The sequence below is a fragment of the Diadema antillarum genome, unplaced genomic scaffold (assembly GCF_040938485.1).
Source record: "Diadema antillarum isolate AM-2024a unplaced genomic scaffold, OU_Dant_1.0 seq00001146_RagTag, whole genome shotgun sequence".
Classification (NCBI taxonomy): Eukaryota; Metazoa; Echinodermata; class Echinoidea; order Diadematoida; family Diadematidae; genus Diadema; species Diadema antillarum.
Window position 1 is genome coordinate 178,372 of NW_027271958.1, and position 18,978 is coordinate 197,349.

General features: G+C 38.4%; 2 protein-coding genes across 2 annotated transcripts; both read right to left on the reverse strand.

The window, feature by feature from the left end:
- Positions 1 to 384: 384 nt before the first annotated feature.
- On the reverse strand, positions 385 to 4,614 carry LOC139744188 (coagulation factor IX-like). The gene is made up of 3 exons (XM_071654639.1): positions 3,763 to 4,614; positions 1,229 to 1,390; positions 385 to 431 (listed from the first exon to the last, which is right to left on the reverse strand). The coding sequence occupies exons 1-3, from the start codon at positions 4,598 to 4,600 to the stop codon at positions 385 to 387; spliced, it is 1,047 nt and encodes a 348-aa protein (XP_071510740.1). The 5' UTR covers positions 4,601 to 4,614.
- A 704-nt stretch (positions 4,615 to 5,318) lies between these two features.
- Positions 5,319 to 17,054, reverse strand: LOC139744189 (peroxidasin homolog). Its single transcript, XM_071654640.1, has 9 exons — positions 16,928 to 17,054; positions 16,171 to 16,308; positions 15,351 to 15,469; positions 10,874 to 11,024; positions 9,626 to 9,811; positions 8,889 to 9,056; positions 7,924 to 8,061; positions 6,701 to 6,858; positions 5,319 to 5,504 (listed from the first exon to the last, which is right to left on the reverse strand). Exons 1-9 carry the CDS (start codon positions 17,052 to 17,054, stop codon positions 5,319 to 5,321), a joined length of 1,371 nt encoding a protein of 456 aa, XP_071510741.1.
- Positions 17,055 to 18,978: the final 1,924 nt, after the last annotated feature.

Genomic DNA, 18,978 nt, shown 5'->3' on the forward strand with positions numbered 1-18,978 from the left:
TCAGAAATGAAAGACTGGTCACATGATTGCTCTCAGCAGCCAGTGCATCCATATTATCATTTTTTTTTTACATAATACTAAATATGCGTGGCAATGCTGTCATAGTGACACACTTGTATACAAAGTATCCATTTGTCTGGATGTTCATAATGTAATAATGGCCCTACATGGTCCATGGGACGCAGTGACGGAATGAGAATCATATTAACTTGCGGTTCTTGCATATGGAAAAAAACACCACGCGAATTCCACTATATAGTGTTTGCGAAATATTGGATGATATATGAAGGTGCTTGTTAATGACTGTGATAATATAATATGCTAAGACGCTTCGAAGAAGTGAAGAGATGACGCTTGATATCTTGTCAGATGTCACTTGGAACTTCAAAAGACATGTAGCAGCTCTAGTTGTCCCGGTGCTTCGGTCACAGCTGACAGAAATGTGGAAGAGAGAAGTAGACAAACAAATTAAAAAAGCCAGGTTCCATTTATAGTTAAAATTACATAAAAGTAACGATCACATATAGCTCTCTTAATGTTGGCATTTGCTAACGAACCATACACACTGTAAATGCTTAAAACAGAATGTTATTTGGATTGTATTAGATTTTAAGGTTGAAAAATAAAGACAAATAAGCCGTTTTTATCATACGACAGGCAGCTATATTTTGGATTACGCTGTGGGGAGATGTAATCATTTTTTGATCACCGGTAATCAGTGCACAACATCAAACTCTCCCTGAACAAGATGGGGAATCCGTGAACATAACTTGCCTATAATAATATAGCGCGAATAAAAGTAATTTGTTGAGAGTTCATTTGTCAAGACAATAACAAGATGAAATGAAATCACCAGCATCATGCAAGGTAAGGGTTTACTGCTAACCATAAGATACTTGTGCAGAAACAACCCTTCAACAATATAATCTTTGCATTGGCATGCTAGAGGGGAATTAAGTGAACAATGTTAGCAAGATTTTTGACCCATTGATCTCCGTAAGCTGATTGTTTGAATGTTAGTGTGTGCGTGTGTGTGTATGAGAGAGAGAGAGACACTAATTTCAATTTCAATTTCAAAGTTTAATTCATTTTTATACAAAACATTATGGTTCACTTCATTAAACAGAGAATAAGGTAAAAAGAACATTGTAGAATGAAAAGACTATGCAATGGTATTTAATAGTGGTTGGAGCCCAGAGAATGCTCTTCTGCTGAAGGGCCAACTTACTCAAGTACATCCGGGCACTGATGACTTGATCCCCATCAACTTCGCTGACACGTGCCACACACGTGTAGGTCCTCTCATAATCCTGCCTGACCTCGGCAAAGCGAAATATCAACCCCGTGGCGTCTATTTGCACTCCTGGGTCCATCCTTGAAGCTGAGTTTACTGCATACACATGGGAAATATTGAAAAGAGCATATAAGTGTTAGGATATGATGTGATGCTTCTTTTAATGATGACCTGTTATTTGGAAATCCAAAATTTCTCTCTGCTATCATAAAACAACAACAACAACAACAACAACAACAACAACAACAACAAAACAAACTTTCTACAGAAGCAGATAACGAAAAACATTTGGACCAAGCTTTCAAGTCAGTTTCTTGTTCCACTTCTATAGCTAAGTAATACAGGTAGGATAGTGTCAGTTATTGAAGTCCATCCACAAACGTGTTGTCACTTTTGAATAGGATGAAACTATTCAGAAAGCATCTCCAGAAAGAATACAAAAGTAGAATGCAAAGAAATGCTAATGCTAATGGGAAAAGAATACATTCCCTTAGGATATGAGGGATATATGCCAATGTTATCATGCTCCACAAATAGAAAGGTGACCCTTGTGATTGCAACAATTATCATGAAATATCTCTTCTCAATATATACTGTTGGAAGGACCTTTCCCCGAGTAATCTCGATCAGGCTAAAACTACTCGTTTCTCGAATATACCCAAAGTCGAAGTCGGCTTTACAAGACGCAGATAAACCACTGACGTGATCTTCTCTATATGCGCCAGCTTTCAGGAGAAGTCCAAAGTTCACAGAATGTCATTACATTTGTCGTCGATCTAACAAAGGCCTATGTCTTGGTGAGTAGAAAGGACCTCTTCATCTTGCTTCCAATCATTGGCTGTCCACCAAAGCTGCCGAGGATTCTCAAATCTTTTCCGTGATAATTACGCAAGGCACCATACAAAACAACGGTTCAACACCAGCGGCCTTCCATAATAAAGAACGGAGTACGTTACGGTCTTCGCTCCAACATTATTTGACATATTCTTCTCTCTGCCTCTATCAAATGCCTTTGAGACATTAGATGATTGAGTGTTTCTGCAGTCTGTACACTAGCAGAAGTGACGGGAAGTATTCAATTACCCACGTCCGCGTGCCAAGACTAAAGTCAGAAGTATCCTGATCAAGTATCCTCTACTGATGCTGCTGCTCTGGTATCACACCCATGAGAAGCCCAACAGATCGAGGCTCGTGGACCAACTGAAACTGTTTTGAGCAAGCATGTATAGAGACTTTGGCCTTTTTTCTATCAACCTCAAGAAGACAAACATCTTGGGTCAGGACACATCAGACATCCCAAATATACGTTGTGGACCACAGTTTCCAAGAGGATGAGAAGTTCACCTGTCTTGGCTCTAGGATACCCTCATCCACAATCTATCCCAAGAGGCACCTACTGTGATGGCCCATGGTTGACCCTCCAGACGGGCATGAGAAAACAACAAGCTAACCAAGACAGAACAGAAATGCTGTCTCCGGCAAATCCTTGACATCAAAATAATGACAGGTTATATTCGCCGTGTCCCAAACAAAAGATGTCCTCATGCAAGCAGAAAACCTAAACATGTTTGCATTCCTCACACAAAGACGTTAGGGCCAAGGTGGTTTGGTCATGTTAGTCATATGGACGATGACAGAATCGCCGCAAGGACATATACTCTACGGGGAGCTTGCTAACGGCACTAGGGTCGTTGGAAGGCAGATGTCTACAAAGAGAACATGGCATGCAGGCTTAATTGCGACGTCAATACCAACAACTGAAGGCCGTGGCCATCAGCCAGAGATCGAGCACCATATAGAGGAGGGATAAAAAAGGATCGAGTGACAGAGAGAGAAGTGAAAAGACAAGGAAAGATCACAACAAGAAACTATATAATATGACATTACAACCCTGCAGCCCGGCAAAAATCTCCGCTACATCTGCGCCAACTGCCAGAGGGAGTGCCTGTCAAAGATGGCTACGCAGCCTCAGGAGGCGATGCAGATAACATACTACGGTGTAGAAAAAAAAAACAACAACAGACTGATGGACTCTTTGCGCAACTCCACTGTCTCCCGAGACAAAAGAATGCCAACAACAATATGTATGTATATATATATATATATATATACTCTCTAAAAAAAATCGAGTGAAAATTTTCACTCTAAAAAGAGTGAATACAAAAAAGAGTGAATTTCGAGTGAAATTGGAGTGAATTTGGAGTGAAAATGCTCATTTTCACTCATTTTGGAGTGACGTCAGGGATCACTCCAAAATCTTCGAGTGATCCCTGAGGTCACTCCAAAATGAGTGAAAATGAGCATTTTCACTCAAAATTCACTCCAATTTCACTTGAAATTCACTCTTTTTTGTATTCACTCTTTTTAGAGTGAAAATTTTCACTCGATTTTTTTTAGAGAGTAGAGAGAGAGAGAGAGAGAGAGAGAGATGCAAGGTGTATATGTAACGACGTCTGCAGTGCATTTACCTCTAACGTTATCGACGTACCACTCCACAGAAGCATCATCTCGGTTTGGAATACACTCGAGATCCAGTGGACTACCCTCAGCTATCGTCACATTCCCGGATGCTCTGACGAAGGTAAGTTCCACATTAGTGTCGCTATTTCCTCCATAGAGGTCTTGAAGGAATTGCGGAGCAGCGATGGTCACATTGCAGGACTGCAGCCAGTCTCGGTAAGGAGCAATGCTGGTGTAGTAGCTGTACTCGCCGGGTGCCGCACACTGCTCTGAAGTACCTCCAATAACTATTCCCAGTTGATACCAGCGCCCTCTATACTTGACTGCGAAAGGACCACCACCGTCGCCTTCACAGGAATCCTTATTAGGTGCACCTGCACAGAACAGGTTGGGTTTCGGAGCAGGCACTTGGCACTGTGCTCGTGGTACCACCGGAACATTTACTTCTCTGAGTACAGTAGAGGGCGCCCCTCCAGCAACTTGATTTCCCCAGCCTGTGACACGACCGATAGAGGCTCTAGCCAGAAGGTGACGTGAAAAGCCTGAAGGTAATAGACAAATAGGCCTCACGTAGTCGGTAAATTCTCTCAGAGGTTGCCGTAGACGGATTAGAGCGATATCGTTGATCAAAAGCCTCCTCCTGTAGCGTGGGTATTTGATTATTTCTGCTATATCTCGTGTGAACTCGTGACTGCTACGAGAGTGGGTGTCATGATCGCCGAAGTAGAGTACAATATGGTCAGATCTGTACGGGACACAGTGAGCAGCTGTCAACACCCACTGCTGATCGAGAAGTGTGCCGCTACAGAATGTCCTTCTGTCAGTGGTACTGTATAAGCGAACCATGTAGGGAGCCGTCCCTTCCTCCACAGGACCTCCTCCGATTATCCTTTCCGACAATCCCACATTGCTCCAGTCATCAAGTGAGGACGCTTCAGATACAGCACTTGATAGGCTCGACTCAGGATCTCCTTCCGTCACGGTTGGCTCAGTGGTCACGGTTTCCGGATCATTCTGAACTGTAATCGTTCCACAGACTGTGATACGGCAAAGTAAAGTAGACATCCTGGATTAGATATGACAGAGAAAAGGCCCTCTTGTCTCTAGAAAAAGTACGATTAGCAAACAGAGAGAAATGAGACATAGAAAAAAAGATAATCATGAAAATAAAACACAAAATTTTTGGAGCAAATGCTTGAATTATATATAAGTACTATCCTGAATTGTATCAATTGCTTTTCCCTTTACATTTGCAAATATGACAGTCATATATGTCCTTGTGTATCTGTTTCCTTTGAGTTAAGTTATTGTTCAAAATTCTCTTGGTGTATCCGTGTTGGCGTGCAACTGATATCATAATTGTACTGCTTTTTATTTTCCTCTCAAAATTATGTGTTAATAACTTCAGCGGATATAAACGAGAGTTTTTAGGGGTTTTTTGTCCTTTTTTTTTTACTCGTATGATGTTAATAAGGTGTAAGGTGTAAGATGACTTACACCTTTCTTACACTTTCAATTGGTTCTGACAGATACCCTCCATTTTCAAACTTGAAATCATCGGACACTAACTCTTAGAAACTTGCTTTGGTGATGTCTTACGATTAGGAATGTCGAGGATTGGTGGAGCTGCCAGAAAAAGCAAAGCGTGGGCTCGCGCCTTCACTCTTCCTTCGACGTCTGTCAGAACACAAGTATACTTCCCTTCGTCCTCGGGCTCAAGATTGCGCAGAATCAGACCACCGCCCGGTATCTGTATTCATGGCAGGAGATTAATTGTACATCATGTGCACTTTTAAGAATGGCGAGAAGGCCCCCTAGCTACTACGAGGCTGAATAAAACGAGTTCGGCATCAGCTGAGTTGCAATACTATCATTGTACAAAGAACATAGAAGCAATAATAATAATATGTTTAAACAGGGAGGTGGGAAGATCCCTGGTTTAAACCTGCTCAAGTATGGACGAATACTAACTTAAAAGACATGACAGTGACAGTAGATACCTCGAAAATTTTTGGTTTTTATTGTGCAGTAGCTTTATGATAAAAGAAAAAAAAAATGAAAAATGAAAAATAAGGCAGTACTCTCCATCATAAGATGAAAGCAATATCAAACATCGGAAGAAAATATTGAAACAAACAACTGATGGGAGTTATCATGCCACATGAACAAACCTTTGATATACGGATCTGTATCGTATTAGTGACATTTAGCTTGATTATTAGATTATTGCCTAGGCTAGCAGTAACTTTTTTTACTGACATTTCCTAATGTGCTAACGGCAATAAGTCCCTTGGGTAAGTAGGGTTCCATGACATTTGCTCCCACGAAATATCGGCACGCTAAGCCAAACATAAATTCTACTCATGAAACATAAACCGAACATCAATCCTAATCCTCACATCAAAGTAACCCTACAACCATATCAAAATTCTAACCGTAACCCTCGGCCTAACCCCGAGTCCTCGAAGAAAACAAGACTGGAAAAACTGAGCAAATGTCGTGTCACCGGTAAACAGAGATGACTTTCTGTGCTACCATGGCACTTCCAGAGGTCGCTGCCGCTTTTATCGCAATTGCATGCAAATCATCCATTCTGCGCTTGTGAAAGAAGTCTGGTTAAAAAAAAAATACCCGTGAAGATAGGTGACAAACACAGAAGCTCCTGACTACAGCAGAACCGCTATCGTATCTTACGACAATATATCATTACCCTGCTTGTACTGTTCTTCAGGAATCCATAAGGGCATTTCAATCGCTGAGCGTTGTGAGAACCTGTTGCCCAGAGAGTTTTGCATTATCACCTGGAAGACTTTTACCATCGCATGAGTCAAAACGAAATAATTCAGCTCATATTATTCTTACTTGGCAAACAGCCAGTCGGATTACAGAGGTTTGAGACCAAACTTTATTTAAAAGAAAGAGAGAAAAAAAATCCAGCAGTCTAACCTCTATGATATCAGGTCCGCTGGAGATTCTTTCGTCACCTTTGAACCACGTGACGACATACTTTGGATCTTCAGGGGTGCAGTGAAACATATGTTCTCCGCCTTCTTCCGCGTAGGCATCTACGGGCGTTAGTTCGAAGAAGCCCAGCATGTTGTAAGCTAGAAGGTATGGGAATGAGGAATCAAACATAACATAAAACTCCATTTAAAGTTTTGTAAACCCTGCATGAGCATTGCTACTTGTCTGTAATCTACGGTGGTTGCCTTGATAGGGTGACATGTCTGTAGAATTAATCTTGATGTTGTTCGCCTTCTTCAGCGAAGGCATCTACGGGTGCTAGTTCGAAAAAGCCTTGCATTTTGTAAACTAGAAGGAACACGAATGAAGAACCGAACATGTATGCACCCGTTTTTAAATTTTGCAAACCATTTCTGTGCCAAAGAACTAAGGTGGTTGCCGCAATAGGCTGATAAGTCTTTAAAATTCATCCTTACTGAATTTGGGGAAGAGCAAGAGTGCTTGCTTTGAACATTATCACTAATATTGGTTGAATGATGCACACTAATTGGTATGTTTGCAAAACAACAAAGAATCCTATGGTTACTGCTGAATTTTATTTCGTATCAATTCTTCTTCTAGTGGTACTTCTTTACAAGCTGACGCTCCTCCTAAGCTATATCAAGACGCAAAGCGTGAAAATGTTATATCCTTGTTTATCTATCCACCCCCGGCAGCATTTTTAAATCACTCCTTCCAGGAATGATACTAAATGTTCAATTGTAATGTGTGTGTTTTTTTCTAAGAGATAGCGTGCATTGATCTATAGCTTGACATTAAGCATTATCTAGATTCCAGGATGGAAACATGATGTAGGGAAGTATCATCCTCGATATTGACATCGAGTGATCCAATTAAATTCACTCTCTCATAGATACACAAGTCCACTCGATGGTACAGCAGACCACCTTCTGCCAACAGGCCTACATGTATTTGCAGGGAGGCGTAGCTCCAGTATCTCGGTTCTAGTTTCATCCTCCAGTGTCGTCTGCAAAATCTATTTGAATTTCTCTTTTTCTACTTCTTCTCAGGTATATTTACCAAACTGAACCGATAACATTTGGATAAAGACCCAATTGTTTGATTACTCATGGTAAATATCGAAACAGATCGTTTTGTTCCTGACATGGGTAGGCATGACCAAAAAAGGATTAATGTAGACTTACTGATGCTTAGGTCAGCTCTGAGACATTCGTTGCCATCCACCAAGGCCACGCATGCGTACTGGCCTTCGTGAGTCAAGTCGAATGAGGGTATGATGAGAAGGTCGTTGGCTGATTGAATGTAAATGCCCGGAACGCTGCCTAAGGTAAACGAAATTTTGCAGGACTTTAGTTGCTTAGAACACAATAACATTTCCCCTCCCCCTAAAGATGATGAATCTAAATGTCATTGGAATATAACTTAAGTTTTTTTGGTCTTTGAAACACTGTTACCGACTGTCGTTATTGAAATATGATGGGACAGTGATTGTTATTCACTCAACATTAGTAGGTCTCATGCTCTATGTCCATACGCCACAGCATAGATGTTGATCGGACTGAAAACGTCACTTTAGGAAAATGCGTAGGATTGCTAAGATCGAGACATAATGCAAACATATAGGAAATGTCGAAAGAGATGTAGAGGTTATAGAAGCATTTGACTTGACTTCATTAATTTGTCTCGTTTCTGCATAGTGAATTGGACATAACATTTAAACGCATTCATCAGATCAAGCTGCACTCGAAGAAACGATGAGAATTGCTATGTGAATACATCAACAACAACAAAATCAATAAACCTGGTAAACATAATATCAAAATATTGGACCTGCAATAGTCTAATTAAAAGAAGAAGTGAAATTTGTTTGATTTTCTGCGAGAGGAGAAATAATTGGGCAAATGTGACGTACAAAAGCTGATGAAGAAAAGATTTCATAAAGATTTCATATTGAGAAGAGAAATAAAGAAATTAAAAAGTATTTAAGCTAACAGGACGAAATACAACATTATACCCATTAAAGCAAAAACAATAAACAATCATGGGAAAATAATTTTACGACTTTCAGACCCAGTAAAGAGAAATCTCGAGGAGAACATGATTTCAATTTTGATGACACCATATTAATCGTATTACTACTTGTGATCACCTGTTCGTAATCTGCGATCGTCTTTGTACCACGCTATTTCGGCGTTAGGGTCGCTCACCACACAGCCCAGGTGGATCAAGTCATTTTCAAAGCTCTGCTGACTGACAGGTCGCTCTAGGAACTCCATGTCTACATTGCAACTGCTTCCTGGTTCTTGAACTTGAGCGACTGATGATGGGAATTGTAAGGAACATGAACGAAATTGAAAATCTTTTGATAACAAAGAAAGATCAACTGTTTCAAAATGCTATATATGCGATTTGTAGCCTTTTTGATACAACGATATTTGTCTCAATACTATTTACGATTATTAACCAGGTTTACTGCTTTGAAGCAGTTTTGATTTGCGAATGAAAAGGTTTTGGCTGCTGCATCAGATATATACCGTCTACTACTTCCTGTTTTCTGCGTCTTCAAATCAGGTTCAGTGTTTTCTCCTTCTCTTTGTCATACTATAAAATTAATGTCAGTTTACCATGGTACAAGGAGAATAAGGTTGTGTTTGCCGTACCAGTATACAATAAACATTATTGATGACATTCAGTATCCTCTACGCATGAAAAGACGGTTGCAGTTTTCATACACACATGATTTTTCTGTGTCTCCGCTTTATGATCTCTTGGTATCATCATCTGTGCATGTAAATGACTGTGGGTATAATATGTAGTGTATCAACACACAGTCTATGGATTATGTTTGAAATCGTTGTGGTGATACTGTGCTTCTCATTGCTCTACCTTTTTCGCACGTCAGCTGAATCCCCAGCCAACCTACGGCTGGTTCACAGAGTCGCCTTCCGTTGCCGACCGTTCTCCTATAGCCTGGCTCGCATTCGTGGGTGCAGAGCGTGCCGGCGGTGAACGGAGGCGAACAGGGTCCAGCAATCACGTGGTCCGGTGTGACAAGTGCCTCGCATTCTGGTTCTGTGTTGACAGAAACAGACAAGAGAAAAGGAGACACTGGTTTATTAGACGCAAAGTCGGGTTGAATTGATTTAAATGAGTTTATCGTCACTTTTTCCCTCTTCTTTCGTGTAGAATGAGAAAACAAAGTGGTGAAACTCAAGAGCCCCTCAATTTTTATGTAAGTCATTAATGAAACAAGAATTATCATTTATCATTATTGTCAAAATGATCATCACTATCAAGTGCGTATAAAAAAAACAAGGCAATCGAACTTTGGAGCGCTACTATTTCACAATTGTAGAGCTCAATGTTGGTTGTGAGGAAAGGGGAACTCTTCCTCTTTTCACTGATATCTAATAATGTTGACAAATGTTCTTCATGACTGAGCGTATGAACTTTTGTGACAAGAATGACAAATTGACTTTTCCAAGTATGAACATCACATTAAGGAACAATGAATGTCTCACTGAATGGATGAGCTTTGTCAATGAAAGTAGTCAAATTAGGCCAGCTGTACAAATGCAGGTTTGTGTTCAGGGTTTGTGTTTAGGGTTTCTTCTAACATTTTATGATCCATAACCTTTAAGATGGCCTCCTTATCGACACTGTTCGATAACTTCGTCACTCCCACAAAAACCAACTCACATAATCCATTTCTCTCCGTTCATATGATAACAGAAAAAAGGCAATGGGTTATAGCCTTTGTATAAGAGTGACCAAGTTATCAACAACGTGGCCATGTTGAAGTTTATGGACCATAGAAGGCTAGAAGAAACCCTATACACAAACCTGCAGTCGTGTAGGATGGCCTCTTACTCTCAATTTGACCACTTTCATTGACATGATTGACAGATCCATCGTACCCATTCAGTGAAATATTCACTGTTCCTTCATGTGACACTCGAACTTGGTAAAGTGCAATTTGTCATTGTTGTCTGTAAAGAAGTTCACCAGAGTCTTGAACTCAAGATAACTGACATCTCTTCTAATACTTGTTTGTCATGACAGAAAGGCTTAATCTATGATTTACAAACCTGAAATTATCGTACATTAACTCTTTGTTGCTTAGTGATGTCTTACGATTAGGTATGTCAATGATTGGTGGATCTGCCAGAAAAAGCCAAGCGTGGGCCCGAGCCTTCACTCTTCCTCCGACATCTGTCAGAACACAAGTATACTTCCCTTCGTCCTCGGGCTCAAGATTGCGCAGAATAAGACCACCGCCCTGTATCTGTATTCGTGACAGGAATTTCACACTGGCTGCACTTTGTACTAGGTGTTTCAAAAAACATTTCCCATTTTTGATTCTTAATAATTCAAAAACCATTTATCAGATAACACTGTCATTAATATGAGTGATAGTTGAATAGTGTACAATTTAGTTGGAGGTGGTTCAAATATGAAAGAGTAAATCAGTTTCATGAAATCCATGATTAATTTCACAGTTAGGTTCCAGATTTTGCTCTATTTTCAACCCTCTGTACAAAATTTCACTCTGCACAGGGGTCAATGGGTGTGTATGGGAGTGTGTGGTTAACACCCTGACAATGGTCCTGAACAATGGCCAGGCTTTGAATGCTTCATTATTTATTCATGAGAAATTCCACTATCACAACTAGTCTTTATTCAGCCTCTGGCAGTATCTGTGTAAAGTCAAACGCCTGCCAATACTGTCGTTGAGTCGCGACAGTGCTCTCCCTACTTCTGAAAAACGAAATTACAATGAATACCTTCTGTTCTATCGTAAACATGGTGACAGGAAGCAAAGAAATCAATTAGACTATACACTTGTGTATATGGAGCCTTAAATAAATCTACTGTGAAACAAATTGCCCCAATGATAAATGCTGCTGAACTCTTTACCAAAAATAATCTCTTTTTATCGAAAAAGCGAAAAATTTGACAGATTATCTAATTAGTAGAGAGTTGTATTAAAATGAGGAACTTAAGATCATTTATGCTTATTTATATCCCAAATTTAGTGATATGTGAAGCAAAATTTGAAAATGATTGCCAGCTGGAATGAAATGTGGTGTTTGCAAGCACATGGAAACATGTGCTTACTTTTTCCATGTGCATACATTTTACCCTTTACCGTGCATGATTTCAGACTAGCAGTGCCCTGGGCAATCCACATGAATTATTGATTAAGCATTCATGTGCCAGGGAGCGTGAGACTGGCGCCTATTCAACAGGTGGTTCAGGCATGTCCATTGTTAAGGGCCATTGTCAGCACACACTCACATACACATCATTGGTTCCTGTGCAAAGTTCAATTTTTGTACAGAGGGTTAAAATTTGACCAAAATCTGAAACCTTACTTCAAAATCAATCTTAGATTTAATGAAACTGATTTATGCTTTCACATTCAAATCACCTTCAGCACAATTGTACACTATTCAGCTATTACTCATATTAATGACAGTTTTGTCAGATGAATAGGTTTTGCACTATTAATAATCAAAAGTGGGAAATGTTTTTTGAAACACCTAGTACAAAGAGAAGGAGGTCCCTATTATGAGGCTAAAGCCAGGCTGACACTTGCACGACTTTTGGCCACGATTTTGTCGTGGCAAGTCGTGACCAAAATTTTGAACAATTCAAAATTCTCGTCCCGACATGGCACGCAGGTCACGACGGGTCTACGCACACTTCACGCCAGTTTACGACTAGTTTGCGCACTGGCACGACTCGAGTCGTGCCAATGCGTGCCAGAGAATCGTGCAAGTGTCAGCCTGGCTTTAGAATAACGAGTTCGGCATCAGCTAAGGTTCAATATGTCATCATTGGTCAAAGAACGTGATGTCGTGTTGAAGTTGATAATGTTTACACCTCCTAATTCAAATACCTATTTTTAAAAATAAATTACAATTCTTATTACATAATCCAATATTTGATAAAAAGAATTGTTATATAATGGGGGATTTTAACATTGACCTTAGTTTCAAACCAATACTGCTCAGTCTTTTCTTGATATCATGATGTCTGTATACATCTTCTCTACCATTGATAACCATACCTACTCGAGATTCTAATCATTCGACAACTCTCTTTGATAATATATTTTAGATTAATCCTTTTTCCGTTTCTGGTATATTGCTTATCAGATTTGTCAGATCATTATCATTATTTTCACTTATATTCCCCTTAATTATGAGATTATTTTATGTGCCACTGTAGTAACCTCCAGGAAAGTAACGTCAAATAAAAGCTAGCTTACGAGATGACCTTAGCGGAGCAGATTGGTCTGATGTATAATATTGAGGATGCAAATGAAGCTTATGATTTGTTAATGAATACTTTCATTTCATATGTAAATAAGCATGTTCCTATTATTAAGAAAAAAAAACAATTGAAAATTACAAAAGAGTTCCGACACTACAAAATGTATCTAAGTCTTTGCTACGACCAATTAACCGAAAGAATAATTTGTATTATGTTGATGTAATTAGACGTACTCAGGAATCTCATAATAAGTAAACTTCATATAAGAATGCCCTCACGCAAATATTACGCTATGAAAAACGTAAATACTTAACTGATCAGGTATTGTTGTTTAAACATGATATTCAAAATACATGGAAAATTATCAATACAGCCATTGACAAGAATAAAGATATAAAACCCTGCATTACTTCAATTATATATGATAATTTTGTAATTGATGATGCTACATTACTAGCAAATATTTCCAATTTATATTTTTCGCAAATAGGAAGTCATCTTGAACAAAAATATTCCTCAGATAAACACGAAGTCTTTTGATTCTTTACCAACCCCTAATCCTGTATAGCTTTTTTTTCCCTTGCATAGGAACGAATTAATGGATATCGTCCAGAATTTGAAAAAAAAAGTGCGGGCATGACAGCATCGACAATGTTTTTGAAAAATATCGTGAATTGTGAACCGCTGGTACATGATTTGTATTTAATCTATCCTTCAAAGTAATGGTATTGTCGCGATGGCTATGAAAGTCTCCAAGGTAATTCCACTTTATAAAAAAGGAAATATAGGGAAGATTTTTGTAATCATAGACCAATTTCTTTACTTTACTGTGTCGAAATTAAATGTATTAAAAAAAAGCAACGTTGATTCAAGTCTTTTGTGGTTTTTAGATCCTCATAAAATTGTTTCTAATTATCAATTTGGTTTTCGGCAAAAACGCAATATATCCCATGCAATCCTTACCTTTCTTGACAAATTTTCAAAATCCATTGATAAAGTTCATCATACTTGTTACTGGAGTTAAAAGGCCTTTGATACCATTGACCATGATGTACTTCTCCATAAGCAGTTATTATTTTTATCATGGTGTCAGACGAAAGACCTTGGAGTGGTTCATGAGCTACCTCACATCGCGGACAATATGTATTTATTAATGGCTACACATCTATTATGCAAAACGTCAGTTATAATGTTCCTCAAGGATGCTTACTTGGACCCCTTTTTATTTGTTCCTTCTTTAACGATATGACTAATTATTATTACTTTTCTATTATTCACCGACGACACTAATGTGTTTTTATCTAACACTGATCCTGATGCATTGATTGATACTTTAAACATAGAATTGATTACAGTACTTCAGTGGATAAGAGCAAATAAATTGTCCCCCCCCCAAAAAAAAATAACCCCTCAATATATTATATGTTTTTTTTTTAAAGTAATTCCCTGGAAATTCTTCCAAGGAATACTCTCCTCGAAGAGGAAATCTCTTCAATCAAATACTTTGGTTTAATTCTTTATAAAAGACCCATTTGGAACTTAGATATTGACTCCATAATATTGCAGTATGTCAAGAAACATGGACGTTCTGAATAAAGTTAATATTTTTCTTTCGAAAAGTGTTTTTCTTTTTAATGCTATACTGAACTCTATGAAAGAATATCATTACTACAGAAAAAAAAAACATCTTCATATCATTTGTAAGGAATCATGGGGATGTCATACCGATGCTTAATTTTATGTAAACAACAACTTAAAGATTAACGATTTGTATCGTTTGTATTTAGGACGATTCACAATAATTCTATCCCTTCTTTATTGGACTCTATGTTCATCAAAAACAAAACTGTCCATTCATTATCCTACCCGGCACTCGAATGAATTTCGTTTGCCTTTAACCAGAACTATTTTTGCTAATCTGTATTCTCTTTTTCTGGTCCGAAATTTTGGAATTAACTTGACAGTAATATAAAGGAAGCTTCATAATTGAATACCTTGCTTTACCTTTAGATAAAGAAGTTTGTAAGAAGTTTTTATATTTTGTAATGAGCTTTATCTTTTTAGGTCATAATTTCAAGTCCCATCTATTCCACAATTGTTTATCGTTTACTACAACTCCTTTTTACCCTCCTTTATTTGGGGAGCTTATATCTCATGCCTCACGTGCCCTGGTTTTGATCCACCATCTGCCTTTTTCCTCTACCCTCTGTCCACTGTGTAGGTAGTCGTAGGTAGTCAGAGGTCCGGAATCAACTTTATTGAAAAACACTAATGAATTCTATTGCTCTCACCTGTATGACATCTGCATCTCCAATGGAGATTCTTTCGTCACCTTTGAACCACGTGACGTCATATGTTGGATCTTCAGGGACGCACTGAAACAAATGTTTTCGCCCTCTTCGGCGACGGCATCTTCGGGTGTTTGGGCGAAAAAGCCCATTGTGTTGAAAGCTAGAAAGTGCAGAAAGGCATTACCAAAATGATGATACTCCTTTTGAAGTTTTCCAAACCCTGCACAAGTATCGCTACTTGTCTGTGTCAATCTAAGGTGGTTGCCTTGATAGGATGTCATGTTTATAAAATTCATCTTGATTGGATTGAGGGAAACGGAAAAATACTTGGATTGTATTATTGTCATTGGTAGAAGGATGCACACGCATTGGCATATTTGCACAAGCGTACGGTTACTGTTGAATTCAATTTCGAAGTAATGCCGAGTTTACTTCTTTTTAGGGTATAGTATACATTATAGTACTTCTTTACAAACTGACACTCCTTCTCACCAATATCAGGATGCAAATCTTGGAAATGCTATATTATAGCTTTGTTCATCCATTTTACCCCTATATTAGCATCTTCTAATTCAACCTTCCAGAAACCAATGATAATATATGTTTGATTTTTATTAATTTTCTGGTGAAAAGCAGCACAGTACCTATTTTTTCGCGTGGTCTTCTGCAAGACACAATTTTAATGTGTTTAGGGCCTACATATTATACTTCTTGAGATTATAATATTCACGCCCGGATTAACCGCAGTCGATAAAGGCAAAACGTCGTGACCATGGGCCCTATAATATCAAACGCAATTACAAAATATTTTATTCATGTGAGTATAAATGCACAACCTTAAAAGGATAAATGTAGACTTACTGATGCTCAGATCAGCTCTGAGACATTCGTTGCCATCCACCAAGGCCACGCATGCGTACTGGCCTTCGTGAGTCAAGTCGAATGCGGGTATGATGAGAAGGTCGTTGGCTGATTGAATGAAAATGCCCGGAACGCTGCCTAGATTGGAGAATGATTTTATACCATCACTTATAATAGTTTAGTTGATTTGAACCCAGCAAGATGTACTTCTGGGTTGCATACACGAACACAGCGAACAAATGCCGTTTTGAATTTCAAAAACTACAACCCTGCTTCCATTGCCACTTACGTCATTATATATGACTGCTAGGTTAGTTGACATTAATCATTGTATACACATCACTAATAATAATTTAGTTGATTTGAACACAGCAAGATATACTTTTGCGTTTCTTTATCTCCTTTGCATACACAAACACAAGGAACAAATGCTGTTTTAAATTTCAAAAACTACAACAGTGCTTCCAGCGCCACTTACGTCATATGACTGTGAGCTAGGTTAGTTGACGTTAATCATTATAATATGTATATATTATATATACATATATATATAAATATATATATATATATATATATATATATATATATACTACATACATTTAAGGTCAAGATTTCGGAGGTGAGAAAGGTTACAATCTTTCTTTACCAAATTTCACGGACTATACAGGGCTGAAAACGAAGATACAAGTGAGAATATAATAGGTCTCAACTGATAATTCGGTGAAAGCGAAATAAGTAAAGATGCTTTCATTATCACCTGATCGTAGTATCTGTCCATCTTTGTACCAAGCTATTTCGGCGTTAGGGTCGCTCACCACACAGTCCAGCTGAATCAAGTCATTTTCAAAGCTCTGCTGACTCACAGGTCGTTCTAAGAACTCCATGTCATTATTACAACTGCCTCCTGGGTCTTGAACCGGATTGACTGATAATGTAAATCGAAAGGAAGAGAGGAAATTTCTTTTGATAACATGTCAAAAGAACCAATATTGTTAAAAGATAATTAGCCTCATTGTAGTCCTCCCTGGTAGTTATTTATCAAGCAAAGGATTGATAAGATTGGTGGACTGAAGCACTTTGCTTGATGCCTGTTACAATCTTACACTCGAGGAGGTATCGAAATAGTACTTTCTTATCAATCATTACCCATTGGCGTGCTAACTATACAGGAGCCCTGTCCGCGACGGTGTCAGCCCCATCACAACTCTTGCCATCTCTTGTCGTGTAGACACCGCAGAATTCTTTCTCTATCATGTTTCTTGTACTTTGTGGTTTTTTGTTCAACATTATTCCAGTTCATATCTTTTTCGTGAAAACAGACTTGCGTTGACTTCCTGCTTGGTGCAGGTTTAAATGCTTATTTGTAACCAATGTTGTTCTTATCATGTCATATACATGTATATCATATTATATCATATCATATCATATATCATATCATATCATATCATATCATCATCATATCAAATTCAATCAGATCATAGTATCACATTATATCCTTATCATAATTGTCACATCACATCAAAATATATTTTTTTTAGGCGAGTTTTCATTGTTTTGTCATTCAATTTCGTATCAGAAGCATTCATTTACGTCAAATTTGCTCAGGCACTATAATGCAAATAAGTATATAGAATGAAGATCACAAAGCAGTATGATGATCACAATTATGTCAATTGAAAATTATAAAAGCGATAATTCATGATGATCTTAATGAAAATAATTAGATCAAGATAGTGCCATGTGATGACATGAAAGGAGGAATTTGTATTTTAGTGAAGTTTACATATCATGTTTAGCATTAAAAAAAAAAGGTATGGATGTTCAAATGAACAAATAATGCTTATGATGATGAAAATCAAAATAAAATGTAAAAGTCTCATTTAATGATTAGCTGGACATATTTATTCTTGCTTATTTATAGGTGTGCGGGCATTACAAAATTGAATGCTTATCAAGCCCATCGCGCGAATTTGAATGCACAAACTTGGCAATCCGTGCCCCAAACACGAAATTGAATGCTTACACCTGAATTTTAACTAGTGACCACTAATCTGAGTGCCTAAAAACGAATCTGAAAGCATTGAACGTGAAATCGTTTGACCAAAGCCAGTGCACCACTTTAGACATACAAATTTGAATGCACGAAATATGAAAATGTATGACAACTTTACGAAACTGGACGGGAAAACCTATATCATCATTATTACTATCATATCAGTTTTGATTGAGAATGTTGTTTTGCACCGATGATTTACATTGGCAAGCAGCTTTGGAAATGATATTATCATTTCAACAAGAACTTCAGAAATTATTAGTTCCGTGAAGCACAATAACATGTTGCTAAGATCCTTACACCATACATTTCATGGGTGCACGTCAGGAGACCGCCATCCACGAGTCATACAGCCCACAAGTTTACAGCTCACAAGTCATACAGCCTACGAGTCATACAGCCCACAAGTCATACAACTCACCAGTTATACAGCCCACGAGTTCGACACTGAGTAAATAAAGCCCACGAGTTCGACATCAAGTAAAATAAGCCCAGGAGTTATACGGCTTACGAGACCGACACTACGCACAAAAGGCTCATGAGACCGACACTATAGGCAAACAAAGCCCACGAGACCGTCACTACACTAAGGCCCACGAGACCGACGCTACGCATACAAGGCTCACGAGACCGACATCACGCAAAAGAGGTTCACGAGACCGACACTAAGCAAAGAAGGCCCACGAGATCGACTGGATGAACAGCGCCACCTATAGACCAATAAATTGTATAGGGTGTCTAGATAATGGCACAAG